Source organism: Mobula birostris, chromosome 10 (genome assembly GCF_030028105.1).
Source record: "Mobula birostris isolate sMobBir1 chromosome 10, sMobBir1.hap1, whole genome shotgun sequence".
Taxonomy (NCBI): Eukaryota; Metazoa; Chordata; class Chondrichthyes; order Myliobatiformes; family Myliobatidae; genus Mobula; species Mobula birostris.
The window spans coordinates 53,094,783-53,113,572 of NC_092379.1; the positions used below are offsets into that span (position 1 = coordinate 53,094,783).

At 45.2% G+C, this 18,790-nt stretch overlaps 1 protein-coding gene across 1 annotated transcript in view; it reads left to right on the forward strand.

The window, feature by feature from the left end:
• The window catches only part of LOC140204035 (uncharacterized), a 60,027-nt gene that overhangs the window by 19,128 nt on the left and 22,109 nt on the right, over positions 1 to 18,790 (forward strand). The window contains exons 3-4 of the mRNA XM_072270285.1: positions 772 to 973; positions 13,925 to 16,146. Of these exons, the coding sequence (XP_072126386.1) occupies positions 14,862 to 16,146 (1,285 nt within the window). The 5' untranslated portion in view covers positions 772 to 973; positions 13,925 to 14,861. The remainder of the gene's footprint in view (positions 1 to 771; positions 974 to 13,924; positions 16,147 to 18,790) is intronic.

An 18,790-nucleotide genomic window follows, 5' to 3' on the forward strand; every position in this document is an offset into this window, starting at 1 on the left:
ATGTCTGACTGCAGAGGTTTATGCACTGCTTGGGAATTGGGACGTTGCCTTCAGATTGGGAGACGGCAGCACTAAGGTCAGCAGGAGCCGCACTCTGCCATGGCATCAAGAAGGCAAGGTGTGTGTACGCAGAGAAGATCCACAGACACCTTTGTGACACCAGGGACATGCGCATGTGACAAGGTATAAATACCACAATGATGTGACATCAAGGAAAGCCCCCCCTCTTTCTGAGAAACAGACACCCTGTCTGGCCACAACCGAGGCAAGGACAAACCTAGCCAGGGTAAACCCATGCAGAGCTGCAGGGCCGGATAACATCACTGGCCAAGTGCTGATGGACTGTGTGGCCCATTTAGCAGAGGTCTTAATGGACACCTTTAATATCTTTGAAACAATTTACTGTAAGAGTAATGAATACCCTGCCACCACTGAGCTCTCGTTACTGGGACAGTGAGCTGTTTACTGCATGCATTAGTAAAAGTGTTTTACTAGTTTATCTAATATTTTGGGTAATCTGCTATGTGTAATATAGGTTGTGTGGGTCCACTGTGGTCTGGAGAAATGTTGTTTGGTTCTATATACGCACTGCTTACAGTCAGTGACAATAAAGTTGAACTTGATATGTATATATAGAGAGAGAGATAAATAGTGTAAGAGATTATATATATCTATTTATACAGCAGAGAGATAAAGGTACATATCTTTAGTAGATAGATAAAGAGAGAGATCTTTAAGTAGTGCAAATATCTCTCCTTTTCCATTTGTAAGTGACAGGCGCTGTTCAACACAACTTCGCAGAAGGTGGATTGCCCAGGGGCCCAGATTCCCAGAGCCTGACGTCAGACGTGACGCCTCCAATAGCGGAGTTGGGCGGCGGTTTGGAGCCAAGTGCTGGGCCGCAGGTTTAATCCACATCGAGGAGCGGTTCCCGACGGGGGAGAGAGACGGTACGGGCGCCACAAGCGTCGCGGTGAGGATAAACCCTCCCCAGCCCCGTCCCTGACCAACCTCCCCGAGCTGCCGCCGGCCTAAAATGTACACGGCAGCGCTTGTGTATCGGTGGTGTGGAGCGGTCACTCGCGCCCGTGTAATTGCGGCCATTGACTCCACAGCGCCTGGTGCACCGGCAGATGATTTGGGAGCCGGTGGGGTGACTTCCGGACCCTGCCGAGCTCTCCACACCCAACTGTGGGCATGCAGCGGAACTCAGACCCGATAAATAGGAACTCCAGTAAATAAAGAAACAAATCTCTGATCTCGCTGCCGATGGTAACAGATGATGCGAGAACAATTGCCTTTTAACTTTGGTAGATAAATTGACCTCTGTAAATTACCCGAGCGTGTAGGTAAGGAATAAGTATGACTGTGTGGAGAATGGAACAGAACTAATTTGATTTAGTGTTTATAATTGGCGTGTATTTGGTTGGGTAAAGGGGCTTTTTCTGTGTTGTATCTCATGACGGCAGCATAGATTTAGGATGAGAAAATAATTGACGATATTTTGGTACGTTTGTTGGTGTTGTGAGGAGAAAAGGGTGGATATAGTGTGTTTGCACTTGCAGAAGGACTGTGTAAGGTGCCACGCAAAGCTGTAAAGCACCATCAGGGCGGAACGGCTGTGTCTCATTTAGTGTAAGGTTATTACTGCGCCTTGTGACCGTGTAGATTTCTTCCGGGTACAGTTTAGTTAATTGGTGACGAGTGTAATTGGGCCTGTTACTGTGCTGTATCTCCTTAAAAAAAAATTGAAAGATCAAGGGGTTGGTGATATTATACTGCTGTCAATTAAGAAATGTTTAATAGAAATAGATCGAAAGGTTAGGAATAAACAGGTTATATCTCAGGAAGCTGTAAGGATCATTTCAAGGGTCCCAGCTGTTCACAAGCCATGGTCACTGATTTGGGGCCCAGTATCTTGTATCCATATTCACTGATGATTTAGAACTGGGTGATTGTGTGTGTTGGAACAAGGATACAGTAAGTTATAAACAAGATACGTGTGAGTGATAATGACTGACTAATTGCATCAAATCTGGTGGTGAGAGTGAAATCTTTGCAGGAGGGTTTTGAAAGTGGAAAGGCTGTTTTGTTGGGTCAGTGTGCTCACTCACTATGGAAGTCTGTGAGCAGTTATCAGAACTGGGGCTTCCCTTGGTTGAAGTGGATGACTGTGAGTTTTTTGCCTTGTAATGCTCTTCAGTCTCCATGACTCTCCTTTCTGGTTCTTGGATCTCACTGTTCATCTCATCTGCCCAGTCTGCTAGAGTTGAATTTGCATGCGAGGGCAGGCATACCCATATCTTACAGATGAAAGTGAGTGTCAGGTGGGGACCAAAAGTGAGTCAAAGTGGACACATTAAGTCCCTTCACCAGAGGTACTACCCCCAGGGTGGGAGTAGGGCAAATGAAATATCACATGGAGAAGTCTGTGACTCTGGCTCTATGTGAGCTCATCCAATTGAGCGAAATAAACAGCAGTAGATTCCTTTGTAAATAATTACAGATTCAGAATTGTGGGTGTTGAGAGAGATCTGGGAGCTTTGCACGAGTCACTGAAAGTGAATGTACTGATACAATGAGCAATTAAACTGATGGAAGGTATTGGGAAAGAATTTAAAGAGATAATGCTGCAGTTACACTCAGTAGCCATTTTATTAGCCTCCTCCTGTACGGGATAAACTGAGCAGTGAGTCTACGTTCACCCTCTCCAGCTGCTGTGGCCCATCGTTTTCAGATGTGTCCACGGTCAGGGATACACTTCTGCACACCACTGTTATACCAAGTGGTTATTTGAGTTGGTGTCTCATTCCTGTTGGCTTGAACCAGTCTGGCCACTCACCCCTCCCATTTACAAGGTGTTTTTGCCCACAGAACTGCTGCACAATGAATATTCTTTTGTTTTTTGCACCCTTGTCTGTAACCTCTCGAGACTGCTGTGCATGAAAATCCCAGGGGATCAAGAGTTTCTGAGATAAACCACCTTGCCAGACACAATTATTCCACGGTCAAAGTCACTTGGGTCACTTCCCCTTTCTGACCTTTGGTCTAAACAGCAACTGAACTTCTTGACCATGTCTGCATGCTGTTATGCATTGAGATGCTGCCACGTGATTGGCGGATTAGATGTTTGCATTAATGAGCAGGTGTACTTATTAATGTAGCCACTCAGTGTATCGAGGCCCTGGGGAAGTGGTTTCTGGAATATTGCAAATGAGCGTGATCTCCATCTCAGCCTGCGGTAAGAGCCCACCCCAGACGGCCCTCGAGGTTGAGTCCCTGAGTGCATTTAAGAGAGAGCTCAATAGACGTTAAGGTACCTGGAATGAGCTGCCAGCGGAAGTGATGGGAAGCAGATACAATTGGAACATTTAGATTTTTTTAGATAAAGAGATAAAGGTGCTGTTTCACCTTTTTGATCAGGATGGAGGAGTTCAGGTACCAGGTGAGATCATCGGAAATGTGGACACCAAGGAATTTGAAGCTTGATGCACACTCCACTACAGCTCTGTTGATGTAGGTGGGGACATGAGTGTGGCTCCTAGCATGCCTGAAGTCCACAATAATCTCCTTGGTCTTCTGGGTGTTATCGGCACACCACGCGGCCAGGTGCTGGACCTCGTCCCTGTAGGCTGACTCGTCATCCCCTCTGATCAGGCCAACCACCGTGGTGTTGTCTGTGAACTTGATTATGCAGTTAGAACCATGTACAGGAATGCAGTCGTAGGTGAAAAGAGAGTACTGAAGAGGGCTCAGCACACAGCCTTGAGGCACACCGGTATTCAGGGTGAGAGTGGAGGAGAAGGGGTTGTCTAACTTAACAGATTGGGGTCTGTTGGTTAGAAAGTCCGAGGTCCAATTGCAGAGGGATAAGCTGATACCAAGCTGGCAAAGTTTGGCGATCAGCTTGGAGGCCTTGCCTTATGCCTTTTTGCCGGACGCCGGTCCCCTAGGCCTGAGTCGACGTAGTAGTAGTAGTTGGAGGGGATCACAGTATTGAATGCCGAACTAAAGTCATGAACAGCATTCTGACATAAGAGTTGGGGCTGTCCAGGTGGGTCAGGGCAGAGTGAAGTGCGGTGGAGATGGTGTCCTTTGTTGACCTGTTGGTGCAATAGGCAAATTGATGGGGATTCAGGGTAGTGGGCAGACAGGATTTCAGATGTGATAGAATCAGTTTCTCAAAGCGCTTTGCAGTGATGGGGGGTGAGTGCAACTGGGTGGAAGTCATTCAGGCCCGTGGAATGCTTAGGCACTGGCACGATGGTGGCAATCTTGAAGCTTGTGGGGACAACTGCCTTTGCCAGGGACAGATTGAAAATGTCCGTGATGACCCTGGCCAACTGCCCTACACAGACTCTGAGCACACGGCCAAGTATTCCATCCGGACCAGCTGCCTTCCGTACATTCACCCTGCTCAGGATGGTGCAAACTTCGGAGATGGAAAGTGAGAGAGGCAGTTCACCAGCTGCGAGATCCGCTTTGAGGGTGACCTCCTTGTTGACTCGGTCAAAGCGAGCATAGAAGTAATTGAGCTGGAAGGGGCAGGGAATGGGGTCAGATGGATCCTATGCGAGGGGATGGGATTAGTCTGGATCGGCATCATGGTCGGCACAGACATGGTGGGTCACAGGGCCTGTTCATCTGCTGTACTGTTCTGCTCTCCATACTGAGGGGCAAAAGAAATGGGGTCAGTGCAGGGATGATGCAGGGAAGGAAGAGATCAGAGGTAAAGGGATGAATATCACACTGCCACTTGCGTTCTGATTTCCTCTAGGAACAGCTCATCGGTTTGAACATCTCTATTTCATCTCTGCTCATTGAAGAATCTCAGTCTAGATGAAGCAGCTGAAGTCCAATTAATGATGCACAAGGATTACAGAATCAGTTTTATCATTGACATGTCATGAAATTTGGTGTTTTGCAGCAGCAGTACAGTGCAATACATGTTAGACTGGGGATTTTGAGGTTTGCAGAACACCAAGCAGTTGTATTTTTCATGACTATTGAAGACGTTGATTAATCATTCACAGTCCAGGCTGGAAAAAAAGTATGTGAAACCTTCTATTTAATAACTGGTAGAAGTATTTTAGCAGAAATAACTTCCATCAAACATTTCCTATAGCTGCTGATCAGACTTGCAATACGTTGAGGAATTTCAGACCATTCCTCCATACAGAACTGTTTCAGTTCATCAATATTTCTGGGATACTTTGCGTGAAAAGCCCTCTTCAGGTCATGCCACAGCATCTTTAATTGGGTTAAGGTCTGGACTCTGACTTTGCCATCCCAAAACACTAATTTTCTCCTTTTTGAATCCATTCTGTTGTTGATTTACTTTTTTGTTTCGGATCAATGTTGTTACATCATCCAACTTCCATTAAGCTTCGGATGACGGACCACTACCCTGACACATTTTCGTGTAAAATGACTTGATATAATTTTGAATTAATGATTGCAAGCTGTCCAGGCCCTGAGGCAGCAAAGCAGCCCCAAACCACAATGCTCCTTTAACCAAGCTTCAAAGTTGGGAAGAGGTTTTGCTGTTGGTGTGCCGTGCCTTTTTTCCTTTAAACATAGCAGTGTGGATTTCTGTTAAAAAGTTCAACTTTTGTCTCCTCTGTCCACAGAGCATTGTCCCAGAATTGTCATGGAATATCCAAGTGGTCTTTTGCAAACTTGAGACGTGCATGAATGTTTTTTTTTAGAGAGCAGTGATTTTCTCTGTGGTGTCCTCCATGGACACCATTCTTGTTCCATGTTTTTCTTTCAGTAAACACATGAACAGAGACTTTAGCAAGTTCGAGAGATTTCTGTAGGTTTGTAGCTATAACCTTTGGGTTCTTTTTCACCACTTCAGCATTGCACGTTGTGCTTTCTGTGTGATCTTTGCATGATGCTCACTCCCAGAGAGAGTAGCAATAGTACTGAATTTCCTCAGTTTGTAGACAATTTATTTTACTGTGGACTGATGAATATTCAGGTCTGTAGAAATGCTTTTCTTGCCTTTTCCAGTTTCATGCATCTCTACCAGTCTTCAAAGGCCCTCTGATCTGTTTTGATCGAGGCATGGTGCACATGAACAGATCTTTCTAGAGAAGAGCAGGCTCTGTTAGTAACCTGACTTTGTGTGTCTTTTTATAACCACACTTTCAATCTCACCTTATTGATTGGAACACCTAACACCAGAAAGCTTTTGTGGAAGGCATTACCCCAGAGGTTCACATACTTTTTTGAACCTTGACTGTGATTGTTTAAATAATGTACTCAATATTGATGAGTACAATTGTTTGTGTGTTATTAGTTTAGGCAGATTGTGTTTGTCTATTATTATGACTTAGATGAAGATCAAACCACATTTTATGAGTAATGCAGTAACTAATGCAATGGGTTCACATACTTTTTCTTGCAACAGTACCAGTGACGTAGGCAGGAAGACGGATGAGGTTTTGCCATGTGAGTTCAGGGAGTTAGGTGCAATGTTAAAGGACAGGACCTTCCGAGTTGTGATCTCAGGACTGCTATCCGCGCTACGTGCTTGTGAGGCCAGAAACAGGAGGATCACACAGTTTAACATGGGGCTAAGGAGTTGGCGTAGGAGGGAGAGCTTCAGATTCTTGGACCGTTGGGCTTTCTTCCAGGGAAGGTGGAACCTGTGCAGATGAGCCTAAAAGAAAGGTTTGCTGGTAATGCACGGGGTGGGGAGGGTGGAATGGGAACAAGACTGCCAGAAGAGATAGTGGAATGGTTGTCACAAGATCACAAGGCAAAGGAGCAGAAGTAGGCCATTCGGCCCATTGAGTCTGCTCCGCAGCTCCCCCATGAGCTAAACTATTCACCCACCTAGTTCCAATTTCCGGCTTTTTCTCCATATCCCTTGATACCCTGACTAATTAGATACCTGTCAATCTCCTCCTTAAACACCCACAATGATCGGGCCTCCACAGCCATATTTGGCAACGAATTCCACAAATCCACGACCTTCTGGCTAAAAAAATTTCTCCTCATCTCTGTTTTAACTGGGTACCCTCTAATTCTAAGACTATGGCCTCTTGTCCTGGACTCACCCACCAAGGGAAACAACCTTTCCACATCTACTCTGTCCAACCCTTTCAACATTCGAAACGTTTCTATGAGATCCCCTCTTATTCTTCTATACTCTAATGAATACAATCCAAGAGCCAACAGACGCTCCTTATATGTTAGCCCCTGCATTCCAGGAATCATCCTCATAAATCTTCTCTGAACTCTCTCCAACATCAGTATATCCTTTCAAAGAAAGGGGGCCCAAAACTGCACACAGTATTCCAAATGAGGTCTCACTAATGCCCCATAGAGCCTCATCAACACCTCCTTACTCTTATACACTATTCCTCTTGAAATGAATGCCAACATCGCATTCGTTTTCCTTACCGCCAATCCAACTTGGTGGTTAACCTTTAGGGTATCCTGCACAAGGACCCCCAAGTCCCTTTGCACTTCCGATTTTTGAATTTTCTCCCCATCTAAATAATAATCTGCCCGATTATTTCATCTTCCGAAATGTACAACTGTACATTTGTCAATGTTGTATCTCATCTGCCATTTCTTTGCCCACTCTCCTAAACTGACTAAGTCTCTCTGCTACCTTTCCGTTTAGAGTCATGTTGTTAATAACTCAGAGAAAGTTAGGAAGCAAAATGGTAGGCATGGTGGGACTAATGTTCTGAGTAGCTTATATTTCAATACAAGAGGTATTGTAGGAAAGGCAGATGAGCTCAGGGCATGGGTGAACACATGGAATTATGATATTGCAGCCATTAGTGAGACTTGGTTGCAGGAGAGGCAACACTGAGAACTCAATATGCCAGGGTTCTATTGTTAAGGATGTGATGGAGGAGGAAGGATTAAAGGAGGAGGGGTGGTGTTACTAGTCAGGGAAAATGTCTTGGCAGTGCTCAGTCAAGCCAGACTGGAGAACTCATCTAGTGAGGCTTTATGTGTGGAACTGAGGTGTTAGAAATGTATCACCATGTTAATGGGGCTATATTATAGACCACCCAACAGTCTGCGGGAGTTAGAAGAACAAATTTCTGTAAGAGCATTAGATGGGATAGAGTTTGTCAAATGTGTTCAGGAAAGCTTCCTTTAATCAGTATATGGATGTCAGGGAATGAAATCGGGCAGGTGGCAGAAAGTTGTGCAGAGGAACACTTTGCGTCTAGTGATCATAATGCCATTAGTTTCAAGGTAATTATAGAAAACGGTGGGTTTGGACTTCAAGTTGAGATTCTAAATTGGAAAAGACCAATTTAGATGGTTTTAGAAGGAATTGGCCAGGTGTGGATTGGGACAAGTTGTTGCCTGGCAAAGATGTACATGAGAAGTGGGAGGCCTTCAGACCTGATATTTTGAGAGTAAAAAGCTTGCATATGCCTGTCACAATAAAAGGTAAAGATAACAGGTTTAGGGAACCTTAGTTTGAAAGAGAGATTGTTGCCTTGTTTAAGAAAAATGGGTGTTTATCAGGTACTGGCAGTTAGGAACAATGAGGTACTTGAGGATTAGAAGAAATGAAAGAGAACTGTTGAGAAATCAGGAAGGCTAAAAGAAGGCATGAGGTTGCTCTAGCATATCAGGTGAAGGAGAATCATAAAGGCTTCAACAGGTATGTTGAAAGCAAAATGATTCCAAGGAACAAAATTGATCCTCTGGAATATCAGAATGGTAATCTGTGCATGAGCCAAAAGAGATGGGGGAGCAAGATCTTAAATAGATTTTTTGCATCTGTATTTACTCAGGAAATGATACATAGTCTGTAGGATTGGGGTAGAGCACAGCGAGGTCATGGACCTGAATCAGATTACACTGGATGAGACGTTTGCTGTCTTGAGGCAAATCTGGGTGGATAAATCCCCAGGGCATGTAGGAGGCAAGTGCAGAAACTGGAAGGGACCTAGCACAGATGTTTAAATCTCTGCTAGTGACGGGTGAGGTCCTGGAGGATTGGAGGATAATAAATGTTACTCTGTTTAAGAAAGGCTCTAAAAATAAACCAGGAAATTTTCGGCCAGTGAGCCTTTTATCAGTAGTTGGAATATTATTGGAAGGTATTCTAAGTGAATGGATATATGAATATTTGGATAGACATGGATTGATGAGGGATAGAGGACGTTAACAGGAAAGTTGATGAAGGTGTGGCATTGGGCATGGACTTCAGCAAGGCATTTGACAAATTCCCCCGTGAGAGGTTGGTCGCGAAAGTTCAGTTGCTTGATATTGAAGATGAGGAAGTGAACTGGATTAGGCATCGTCTTTGCGGGAGATGCCAGAGTGGTAGATGGTTGCCTCACTGACTGGAAGCCTGTGACTCATGGTACGTCAAGGATCGGTGCTGGGTCCCTTATTGATTGTCATCTAACCTGATGAAGTGGATCAGGGAATTTGCAGATGACACCATGATTGGGGAAGTATTGGACAGTGAGGAAGACTATCAAAGCTTGCAGTGGCATCTGGCCCAGCTGGAAAACTGGGCTGAAATATGGCAGATGGAATTTAATGCAGATAGATGTGATGTGCTGTGCTTTGGGAGGGCCTATCAGTGTACATCTTTACATGGTGAGTGGTAGAGCACTGAGGAATGCAGTAGAACAGTGGGATCTTGGAATACAGATCCATAATTCCCTGGTCATAGGGTTGTAAAGAAATCCTTTGAAACATTGGTCTTCATAAATCAAAGTATTGAGTACAGGTGTTTGGATGTTATATTGAAGTTGTATAAGACTTTGGTGAAGCCTAATTTGGAGTATTGTGTGGAGTTTTGGTCACCTACCTACAGGAAGGATATAAATAAAATTGAAAGAGTACAGAAAAATTTACAATGATGTTACTTGGACTGGAGGACCTGAGTTGAAAGGAACGATTGAATAAGTTAGGACTTTATTCCTTGAAACATAGAAGATTAAGGGGAGGTTTGATAGATGTATACAAAATTATGAGGGGTATAGATAGGGCAAATGCAAGCAGGCTTTTTCCATAAGAGTTTAAGTGAGACTACCGTTGAAGTCGAGAGTTAAGCGTGAGTGATGAAATGAGTAAGGGGGTCATTGGCAGAAACATTTTCATTCAGATGGTGGGGGGGTGGAACGGGCTGCCAGATCAAGTTGGGGATGTGATACTGATTTCAAAGTTTAAGAGACGTTTGCACAGGTAAATGGATGGAAGGGGTATAGAGAGCTATTGTCCGGGTACAGGTCGATGGGATAGACAATTTAAATGGTTCGACTGAGCCAAAGGGCCAGTTACAGTGCTGTAGTTTTCTCTGACTATAAAATATACTTTGAATTATAGTAAAAAAGATTAATTTTAATATTTAAGTCATGCAGAAAATAGAGATGTCATGGTCCATTTAGAAATCAAATGGTGGAGGGAAAGAAGCTATTGCTAGTATGCTGAGTGCGTATGTCTTCAGGTTTCTATATCTCCACTCTGATGATAGCAATGAGAAGAGGGCATGTCTTCAATGCTGGTGATCCTCAATGATGGATGCCACCTTTTGAGGCCTCGCTTTTTGAAGATGTCCTGTGGAGAGGAAGCTAGTGCCCATGATGGAGCTGAGTTCACAACCCTCTGCTGCTTTTTCCAATGCCGTGCAGCGGCTCCTCCAGACCAGTTGGTGACGCAACCAGTTAGATTGCTCTCTACGGTACTTCTGTAGAAATTTGCTGGAATCTTTGGGGACATACCAAATGTCCTGAAAGTCCTAATGAAATATAACCACTTACCATCAGGTTCTTGCTTTTCTGCTATAATAGTACGTCAGCTGCTGTGTGGCATGTCTCACTCTTGCCTGTTGAACGGGTGGAGGGGCCACACCTCACTGCTCCAAATTAAACACAACATATTTGCAATTCTGATGCAGGGTGTAAGAGCACTGCTCTTCCGGGTTGGGGTTTGGGAGAAGAGCCTGACATTTGTGCCCCATGTCATATGCTTTAAGCTTCTAGTGAGTTCTTTTTCTCTCTGGCTTTGTAGATTAGTACATAGTTAGTCTGTTGAGAATGGATCCAAGGTTAATGCTTTGTTCTTTGTGTGAGTTGTGGGAACTCTGGGGGTCTCTCTGCAGCTACTTGGACACTGTGCTAAGGAACTGGAGCTGCAACAGAATGACCTTTGACTCGTGGTCGAATGAGGTGATAGATAGGCGTTACATTGAGGTAGCTGATCCTATGTGGCGGGAGACAGGTACCTGGGTGACTAGCAGGAGAGGGATAAAGAATAAGCAGCCAGTGTAGGTTATCCCTGTGGCCATTCCCCTCAATAATAAAGTTAGTGCTTCATGTACTGTTTGGAGGGAAGACCTTCCAGAGGGAAGCTGCAGCAACTGACTCTCTGGTGGGGAGTCTGGCTCAGAAGGGAATTGGTAATAGGGGATTCTATAGTCAGAGGAACAGAAGGCAGATTCTGTGGACATAAAAGAGACACCCAGCTAGTATGTTGCCTCCTAGGTGCCAGGGTCAGGGATGCTTCGAATGGGTCCACAGCAATGAAAGGCAGAAGTTGTGGAACATTTTGCCACCATTGACAGAAGTAGGAAAAGGGATGAGTTCCTGAAGAGAGAATATAGGAAGATGGGTAGAAAACTGTAAACCAGGACCTCAAGGGTAGTAATCACTGGATTGCTGCCTGTGCCATGAGCCGTGAGGGTTAAGAGTGGGATAATTAGGCAAGTGAATGCGTGACTAAGGAATTGGTGCAGGGGGCAGGGTTTCAGATTTCGGTATCTTTAGGATCTCTCTAGGGGAGGTATAACCTCAACAAAAAGGACAGGTTACACCTGAACTTGAGGAGAAATGTACCTGCAGGCATCTTTGCTAAGAGTTGTTGGGAGGGTTTAAAATAGTTTGGCAGGGGTATGGGACTGGAGTGATTGGGCTCAGGATGGTGCAGTTGCTATCTACACAAGAAGATTTGGTGTGTAGTGAGACTGTGAGGAACAAGGGCAAACAGATGATAGGGCAAAATTGCCTTCAGTGGGATGAGTTGAAGAGTAACATGGGGGCGAATTGAACAGGGTGCTGAATACGGGATTGAAGGTGTTATATTTAAATGCACACAGTATACAGAATAAGGTAGATTATCTTGTTGCATTGTGAGAGGTTGGCAATTATGATGTTGTAGACATCACTGAGTCATGGCTGAAAGAGAAGTGTTGGGAACTTAACATCCAGGGATGCATGTTATGTTGAAAGGACAGGGAGAGATGGTGGGGTGTCTATTGGTTAAAAAATGAAATCCTTCAAAAATAGTGACATAGGATCAGAAGATGTAGAATCCTTGTGGGTAGAGTTCAGGATCTGCAAGGGTAAAAAGTCGCTGATGGGAGGTTTATGGAGGCCTCCAAATAGTAGCCAGGAGATGCGATACAAATTAGAATGGGAGATAGAAAAGGCATGTAAAAAGAGCAATGTTACAATAGTCTCGGATTTCAATGTGCAGATAGATGAGGAAAATCAGGTTGGTTCTGGATCTTAAGAGGGAATTTGTGGAAGCTTTTTAGAGCTGCTTGTGGTGAGCCCACAACAGAAAAGGCCATTCTGGATTGGGTGTTGTGTCGTGAAACAGAATAGATTTAGGGATCGTAAGGTAAAGGAATTTTTAGAGGACAGTGATCATAATATGATGGAATTCATCCTGCTGTGTGAGAGGAAGAAGCTGAAGTATCAGTATAAAAGTGGAGTATAGGCAATTACAGAGGCATGAGGGTAGACCCAGCTGAAGTTGAGTGGAAGGGAACACCAGCAGGGTTGACGGCTGAAACGCAATGGTTGGAGTTTCTGAGCACAATTCAGAAGGCATAAGATAGATACATTCCAAAGAAGAAGTATTCTAAATGAAGGATGTGGCAGCTATAGCTGACAAGTGAAGTCAAAGACAGCATAAAAGCAAAAGAGTGTGCCTATAATATTGCAAAAGTGAGAAATCAGAGGATTGGAAAACTTTTGGGGGAAAAAAAACAAGAGTAACTAAAAAATTCTGTAAGGAGAGAAAAGATGAAATATGAAGGTAAACTAGCCAAGAATATAAAAGCTGATACAACTAGTGTTTTTAAAAATAAGAAAAGATGATGCCAGAGGTATTTGTAGACCCAGGCAACTTCATCTTGGGAGCTGTTAATGCCGAGAAAGCTTTTGGCACATTGGTCGTATAAATCAATGTATTGAGTACAGGAGTTGGGACGTTATATTGAAATTTTATAAGATGTTGGTGGGGTTTTAAGGCATTGCTCAGGCTGCACTGGGATGATTGTGTGTAATTTTGGGTTCTCGATCTAAGAAAAGATGTGCTTGCATTGAAGTGGGCCCAGAAGAGGTCTACAAGAATTATTCCGGAATGAAAGGGTTAATGTATGAGGAGCATCTGATTACCCTGGGCTTGTACTCTGTAGTCTAGCAGAATCTCTATGGATCTTTTTTAAACCTATAGAACAGTGAAAAGCCTAGATAGAGTGAACATGGAGAGTAAGTTTTCTATTGTGGGGAAGTCGAGAACTAGAAGGTACGGACTCAGGATAGAGGACATCCATTTAGAGCAGAGATAAGCTGGAATTTCTTTAGCCAGAGGGTGATGAATCTGTGGAATTCATTGCCACGGATGGCTGTGGAAGCCAAGTCATTGGGTATATTTAAAGCAGAAGTTGACAGGTTCTTGTTGTGTCAGGATGTCATGCGTTATGTGGAGAGGGCAGGAGAATGGGGTTGAGAGGGACAACAAATCAGCCATGAAGGAATGGCAGAGAAGATTCGATGGGCCAGATGCTTAAATGTTACAATTATAGTGTCATAATCAGGGAGCTGCCACTAGAGTCACAGCTGACCCAGGAGATTAAAGTGAGTTACTGAGTTACTACCCTGTAGTTATTGATGATTTTTGTAACTTTTTACAGGACATCAAGAGTGGAGGAATTGCGACTGGAATATCACAGCGTGTCTACACCTCACTTAGCTCCCCAGCACCCGAATATCATCAGCCTGTGAATGCGGAAGGAGGGACACTGGTTTGTTTTACATCAGAGTGAGGGCTGTTGCAGGGCACCGACCGTGACACATTGGAGAGACGATGTTCTCAGCGACGATGAGAGAAACTGTTGACGTGAGGTCGGGAACCAGTTGCAGAGAAGCCGTGTAACTTCTTCCAGCCTGTGAAGAAGCGGGCAGTGATCACTCCAGTGCAGATTGGGAAAGGAACACCCACTGCAACAAGAGACCGTGTGTGACACGCTGGGGGAGGTGAGCTGACCTGATCTGTGACTGGGAACGTGTTCACCACATCCTTGTTTCTGCACCAATGAAACATTCATTCTTTTGACTGAGGAAGTATTTCAAATAATCCATTTTCCTGAGAATATACAAATCTTCTTTCCACCTGTTTCCATTTGAGGAAAGTAATTCATTCAGTCATCTTTCTACTGGTTGATCAATGAGGTCCTGGGGAAACATTGTCATCTTGCTTTGAAGGGTCTCACTCGGTCATCAGTCCTGATGGAACACAGGCAAATCTGCACCTGGTTCATCTCTTCTGCGAGAGGGAAGGGAATCACTCGCTCAACCCACTTGGCAACACACCATTGACTTCATACCAGGGTGAGTCCATTTCATTCTGATTGTGGGGAGGGGTTCATTCAGCCATCCAACTTCCTGGCACATTGGACCACTGTAAGGACGTTAAGTGACACGCACAACACGCTGGAGGAACTCAGCAGGTCTGGCAGCATCCGTGGAAACGAACAGTCAACGCTTCGGGCCAAGACCCTTCGAGTTGCTTTGACCCCAGCATCTGCAGAGTGTTTTGTGTTTAAGGCCGTTAAGTGACCTGGCGACGTGATGAACGGCCAGCAAATACCTGCCGGGGAGAGGCAGTCCACCTGCTCTCACTGCGGGAAGGCTTTCAAGAATTCCTTCAGCCTGCAGGAGCACCTGCAAGTGCACATCGGGGAGAAGCCCTTCTCTTGCTCTGATTATGGGAAAGGGTTAACTCAGTCACCCAAGCTTCTGGCACACCAACAAGTTCATAATGGGGAGAGGCCTTTCACCTGTTCCGAGTGCGGGAAGGGGTTCACTCGGTCGTATGTGCTTCTGAGACACCAACGAATTCACACTAGGGAGTGGCCATTCACCTGCTCAGAGTGTGGGAAAGGATTCACTATGTCATCTAGCCTTGTGAGTCACCAACGAGTTCACACTGGGGACAGACCATTCAGCTGCTCCCAATGTGGGTTGGAGTTTACTCGGTCGTCTAGCCTTCTGATGCATCAACGAATTCATACCGGGGAGAGGCCCTTCACCTGCTCCAAGTGTGGGAAAGGGTTGACTCGGTTGTCCGAGCTTCTGACGCACCAACGAATTCACACTGGAGAGAGGCCGTTCATCTGCTCTGAGTGCGGGAAAGGGTTTGCAAGGTCATCTGTCCTTCTGCTTCATCAACGAATTCACACCGGGGAGAGGCCGTTCACCTGCTCTGAATGTGGGAAAGGGTTTGCAAGGTCATCTGTCCTTCTGACGCATCAGCGAATTCACACCGGGGAGAAGCCTTTCACTTGCTCCAAGTGTGGGAAGGTGTTCACTCGATCGTACGAGCTTCTGAGGCACCAACGAATTCACACCAGAGAGAGGCCATTCACCTGCTCAGAGTGCGGAAAAGGGTTCACTCGGTCATCTCTCCTACTAAGGCACCAACAAATTCACACTGGGGAAAGGCCGTTCATCTGCTCCAAGTGCGGGAAGGGATTTGCAAGGTCATCTGTCCTTCTGATGCATCAACGAATTCACACCGGGGAGAGACCGTTCATCTGCTCTGAATGTGGGAAAGGATTCGCGAGGTCATCTGTACTTCTGATGCATCAACGAATTCACACTGGGGAAAGACCATTCATCTGCTCCGAGTGTGGGAAAGGATTCCCTCGGTCATTTGACCTTCTGCTTCATCAACAAATTCACACCGGGGAGAGGCCGTTCACCTGCTCCGTATGTGGGAAGGGATTTACTCGGTCATCTCTCCTACTAAGGCACCAACGAATTCACACTGGAGAGAGACCGTTCACCTGCCCTGAATGTGGGAAGAAGTTCTCTCAGTCGTCTCACCTCTGCAGACATCGCCAAACGCATACTAAAGGAAAAGCTTAAAGGTGCGGTTTGTACATGGGGCATTTAAACGCTGCAGCTTCTGACACAGCGGTGAGTTCACAAGTGACTGCAGGAACTGATTCTGCAGTTGTTGCTGCTGTTGATCACATCCAGGTTTGGACCCTGGTTACTGGGCACATTTGGGTTGTTTCCCCTGGGACTGCAGGTACACTTGTGTTCTGCATCGATTATAAATAAATCTGTTCTGTGTGAATGAACTGGGCTTGAGGAAGATGTGGGGAGACTTTGAGGGGATGAGGACAAGCTGAAGGGACAGACAAGAACACGGCAGATGGAGTCAAATGTGGGAAAATGGGAGGTCATGAACTTCATTGGGGAAACTCCCAATGTTAAAGGGATCGTCGTCGTGGCTATCCCACGAGGTCGAGGATGATGGTCTTCGTTCTGAAGAAGTGGCCCACAGAGTGAAGACGCCTGTGCGTGTACTTGATGTTGCACTCCACGAAGCACACGATACTTCACAAATCAACCAACTGATTCCAGTGGCATGGAAACCACGACGATTAGAGCTGATGGATTTGTTGTAGCCTTCATCCGCCATCACAGCCGTTGAGTTCAAAGTAACCTCGTCCGCCTGTTCCACCGTTGAGGTCTTGGTTGGATTGTTCTTTGTCAGGGACCTCACCCTCGATCTTACCGCCATGGGTGACGCTACCAGGAGCATAGCTCCAGATGGCATTGCTCTCGGGATTGCAGGACCACACAAGCTTCTCCACCACGACAAGGTGATGATCCACGGAGAAGTAAAGGTATCATGGGATGTCAGACAGGAGGAAAATGGCATGCAGTCACTATTAGTCATGATCTTGCTGACTGGAGGGGCAGAATGGCCTTTATCTCTGTTAGGATGGTCACACAAATCAGGGAGCACAACCACTGAGGTTCAGCAGCATTCGTAGAGGCTGACGATGTGAGTTGTTGTCTGGTCTCATGATGCAGGGTCTCGACCGAAAACATCAACTTGTTCCTTTTTCCTCCACAGATGCTGCTTGACCTGCTGAGCTGTATTGGCATCCTGATTTGTATTTGCAGAGTTCAGCATCTGGTTCACCTGGGAAGGTGGGCCAAGGGCTGCATGTGAAGCTTAAGCCAAGTGCAATATGTTGTATTTTAGGAAGTTAAACCAGGGCAGGACTTGCACAGTGAATGCAGTGTCCTGCGGAGCATTGGAGAACAGAGAGACCTCCACGTATGTGGTAATGTGGGTAAACGGGGTGGTGAAGGCGTTTGGCACACTTACCCTCATCGGTCAGGGGATTGAGTGCAAGAGTCAGCAGCTGGGTTGCAACTGCACAGATGACCATTCTTGGAATTTATGTACAGTTCTGGTCACTAACAATCGGAAGGATACTACTGAGAAGTCAAAGGTGCAAAATAGATTCACAAGGATGATACCAGGACTGGAAGGTTTCAGTTATAAAGATAGACTTGGATAGAACATAGAACCCTGCAGCACAGTGTGGGCCTGTGATAGTTGCTTAAGCCCCCACACAAATTAAAACTGCAGGTTGGGAAGAACACCGCAGACTACCTTGCCCATTCGAATGTTAGGATGTTTACATAAGCAAACAATCAAAGGTATTCAGTGAATCATGCCCCACGTTTGTCAGTTGCAGCAATGCAGTGGACATTTAACATCAAGCACGCTAAATTTATCTGTGTTTACTGTTTCGCTAAAATGATGTACTTTGTCGCAATGTGGCTGAGTTGTCTCTACAGTTCAAAAGCAAGCCTGTCCATTAATCTCTGCTAGACGTGAGCACCAGCAAAGACTGACAACATTGTGGGTTTAACTTCAACATTTATTTATTAAACATTTTAAGCCCATTTTCTAAATACAATTCTGTCTTCGTTGCCTGTTGTTTTCCCCACATGGTACATGGCTGCAGAGTGGGTCAGTAAGTGGTAACTTAGGACAGGGGTCTCCAACCTTTTTTGCACCGATGACCAGTTTAATATTGACAATATTCTTGCGGACTGGCCGATTTGGGGGGGGGGGGGGGCGGGCGCGGGTGTGTTAGTCAACAGTGGGCGTGACAGGGAATGAGGAAAGGTGCAGCTGACTCATATCGTTTCATATCGCCAAATCATATTGTTTCCTCGCAGCCCAGTAGCATGTGCTTTGCGGCCCAGTGGTTGGGGACCACTGACTTAGGAGATACTTATGCAAGTTTTTCCGACCATCCGTTATGATCAAGCTATGAATTATGAGTAATGTAGGATCTTTGTATCTAGCGGTTTATGTAAGGAGGAAGTCTATTATTTCAAGTGTTTTTATAGTCGAGTTTGTAGGTTATTTTAAGGGATTACGTATTAAATTTGTATTATGTCATTGAATAGTTATGGAAGACTATTTAAACAGTGTAAATTAAGGGCGAATATGGTTTTAACTAATGTGATGATTTCTCTGTATCCCTGTACATGTCAAATGAATTGGCCTGTAGACTGAAATGCCTTGTGTTGGTTTTTGGGAGTTCTGCTCAGAGACCCCAGGGAGCAGTTGAGGAGCAAAGAACAATGCCTGATGTTGGTATAGGATGGGTAATTTTTCTCTCAGAAATAACATGTAAATATTTCCTTTGATATTGAGTAATTAAAGATCCGTTTTG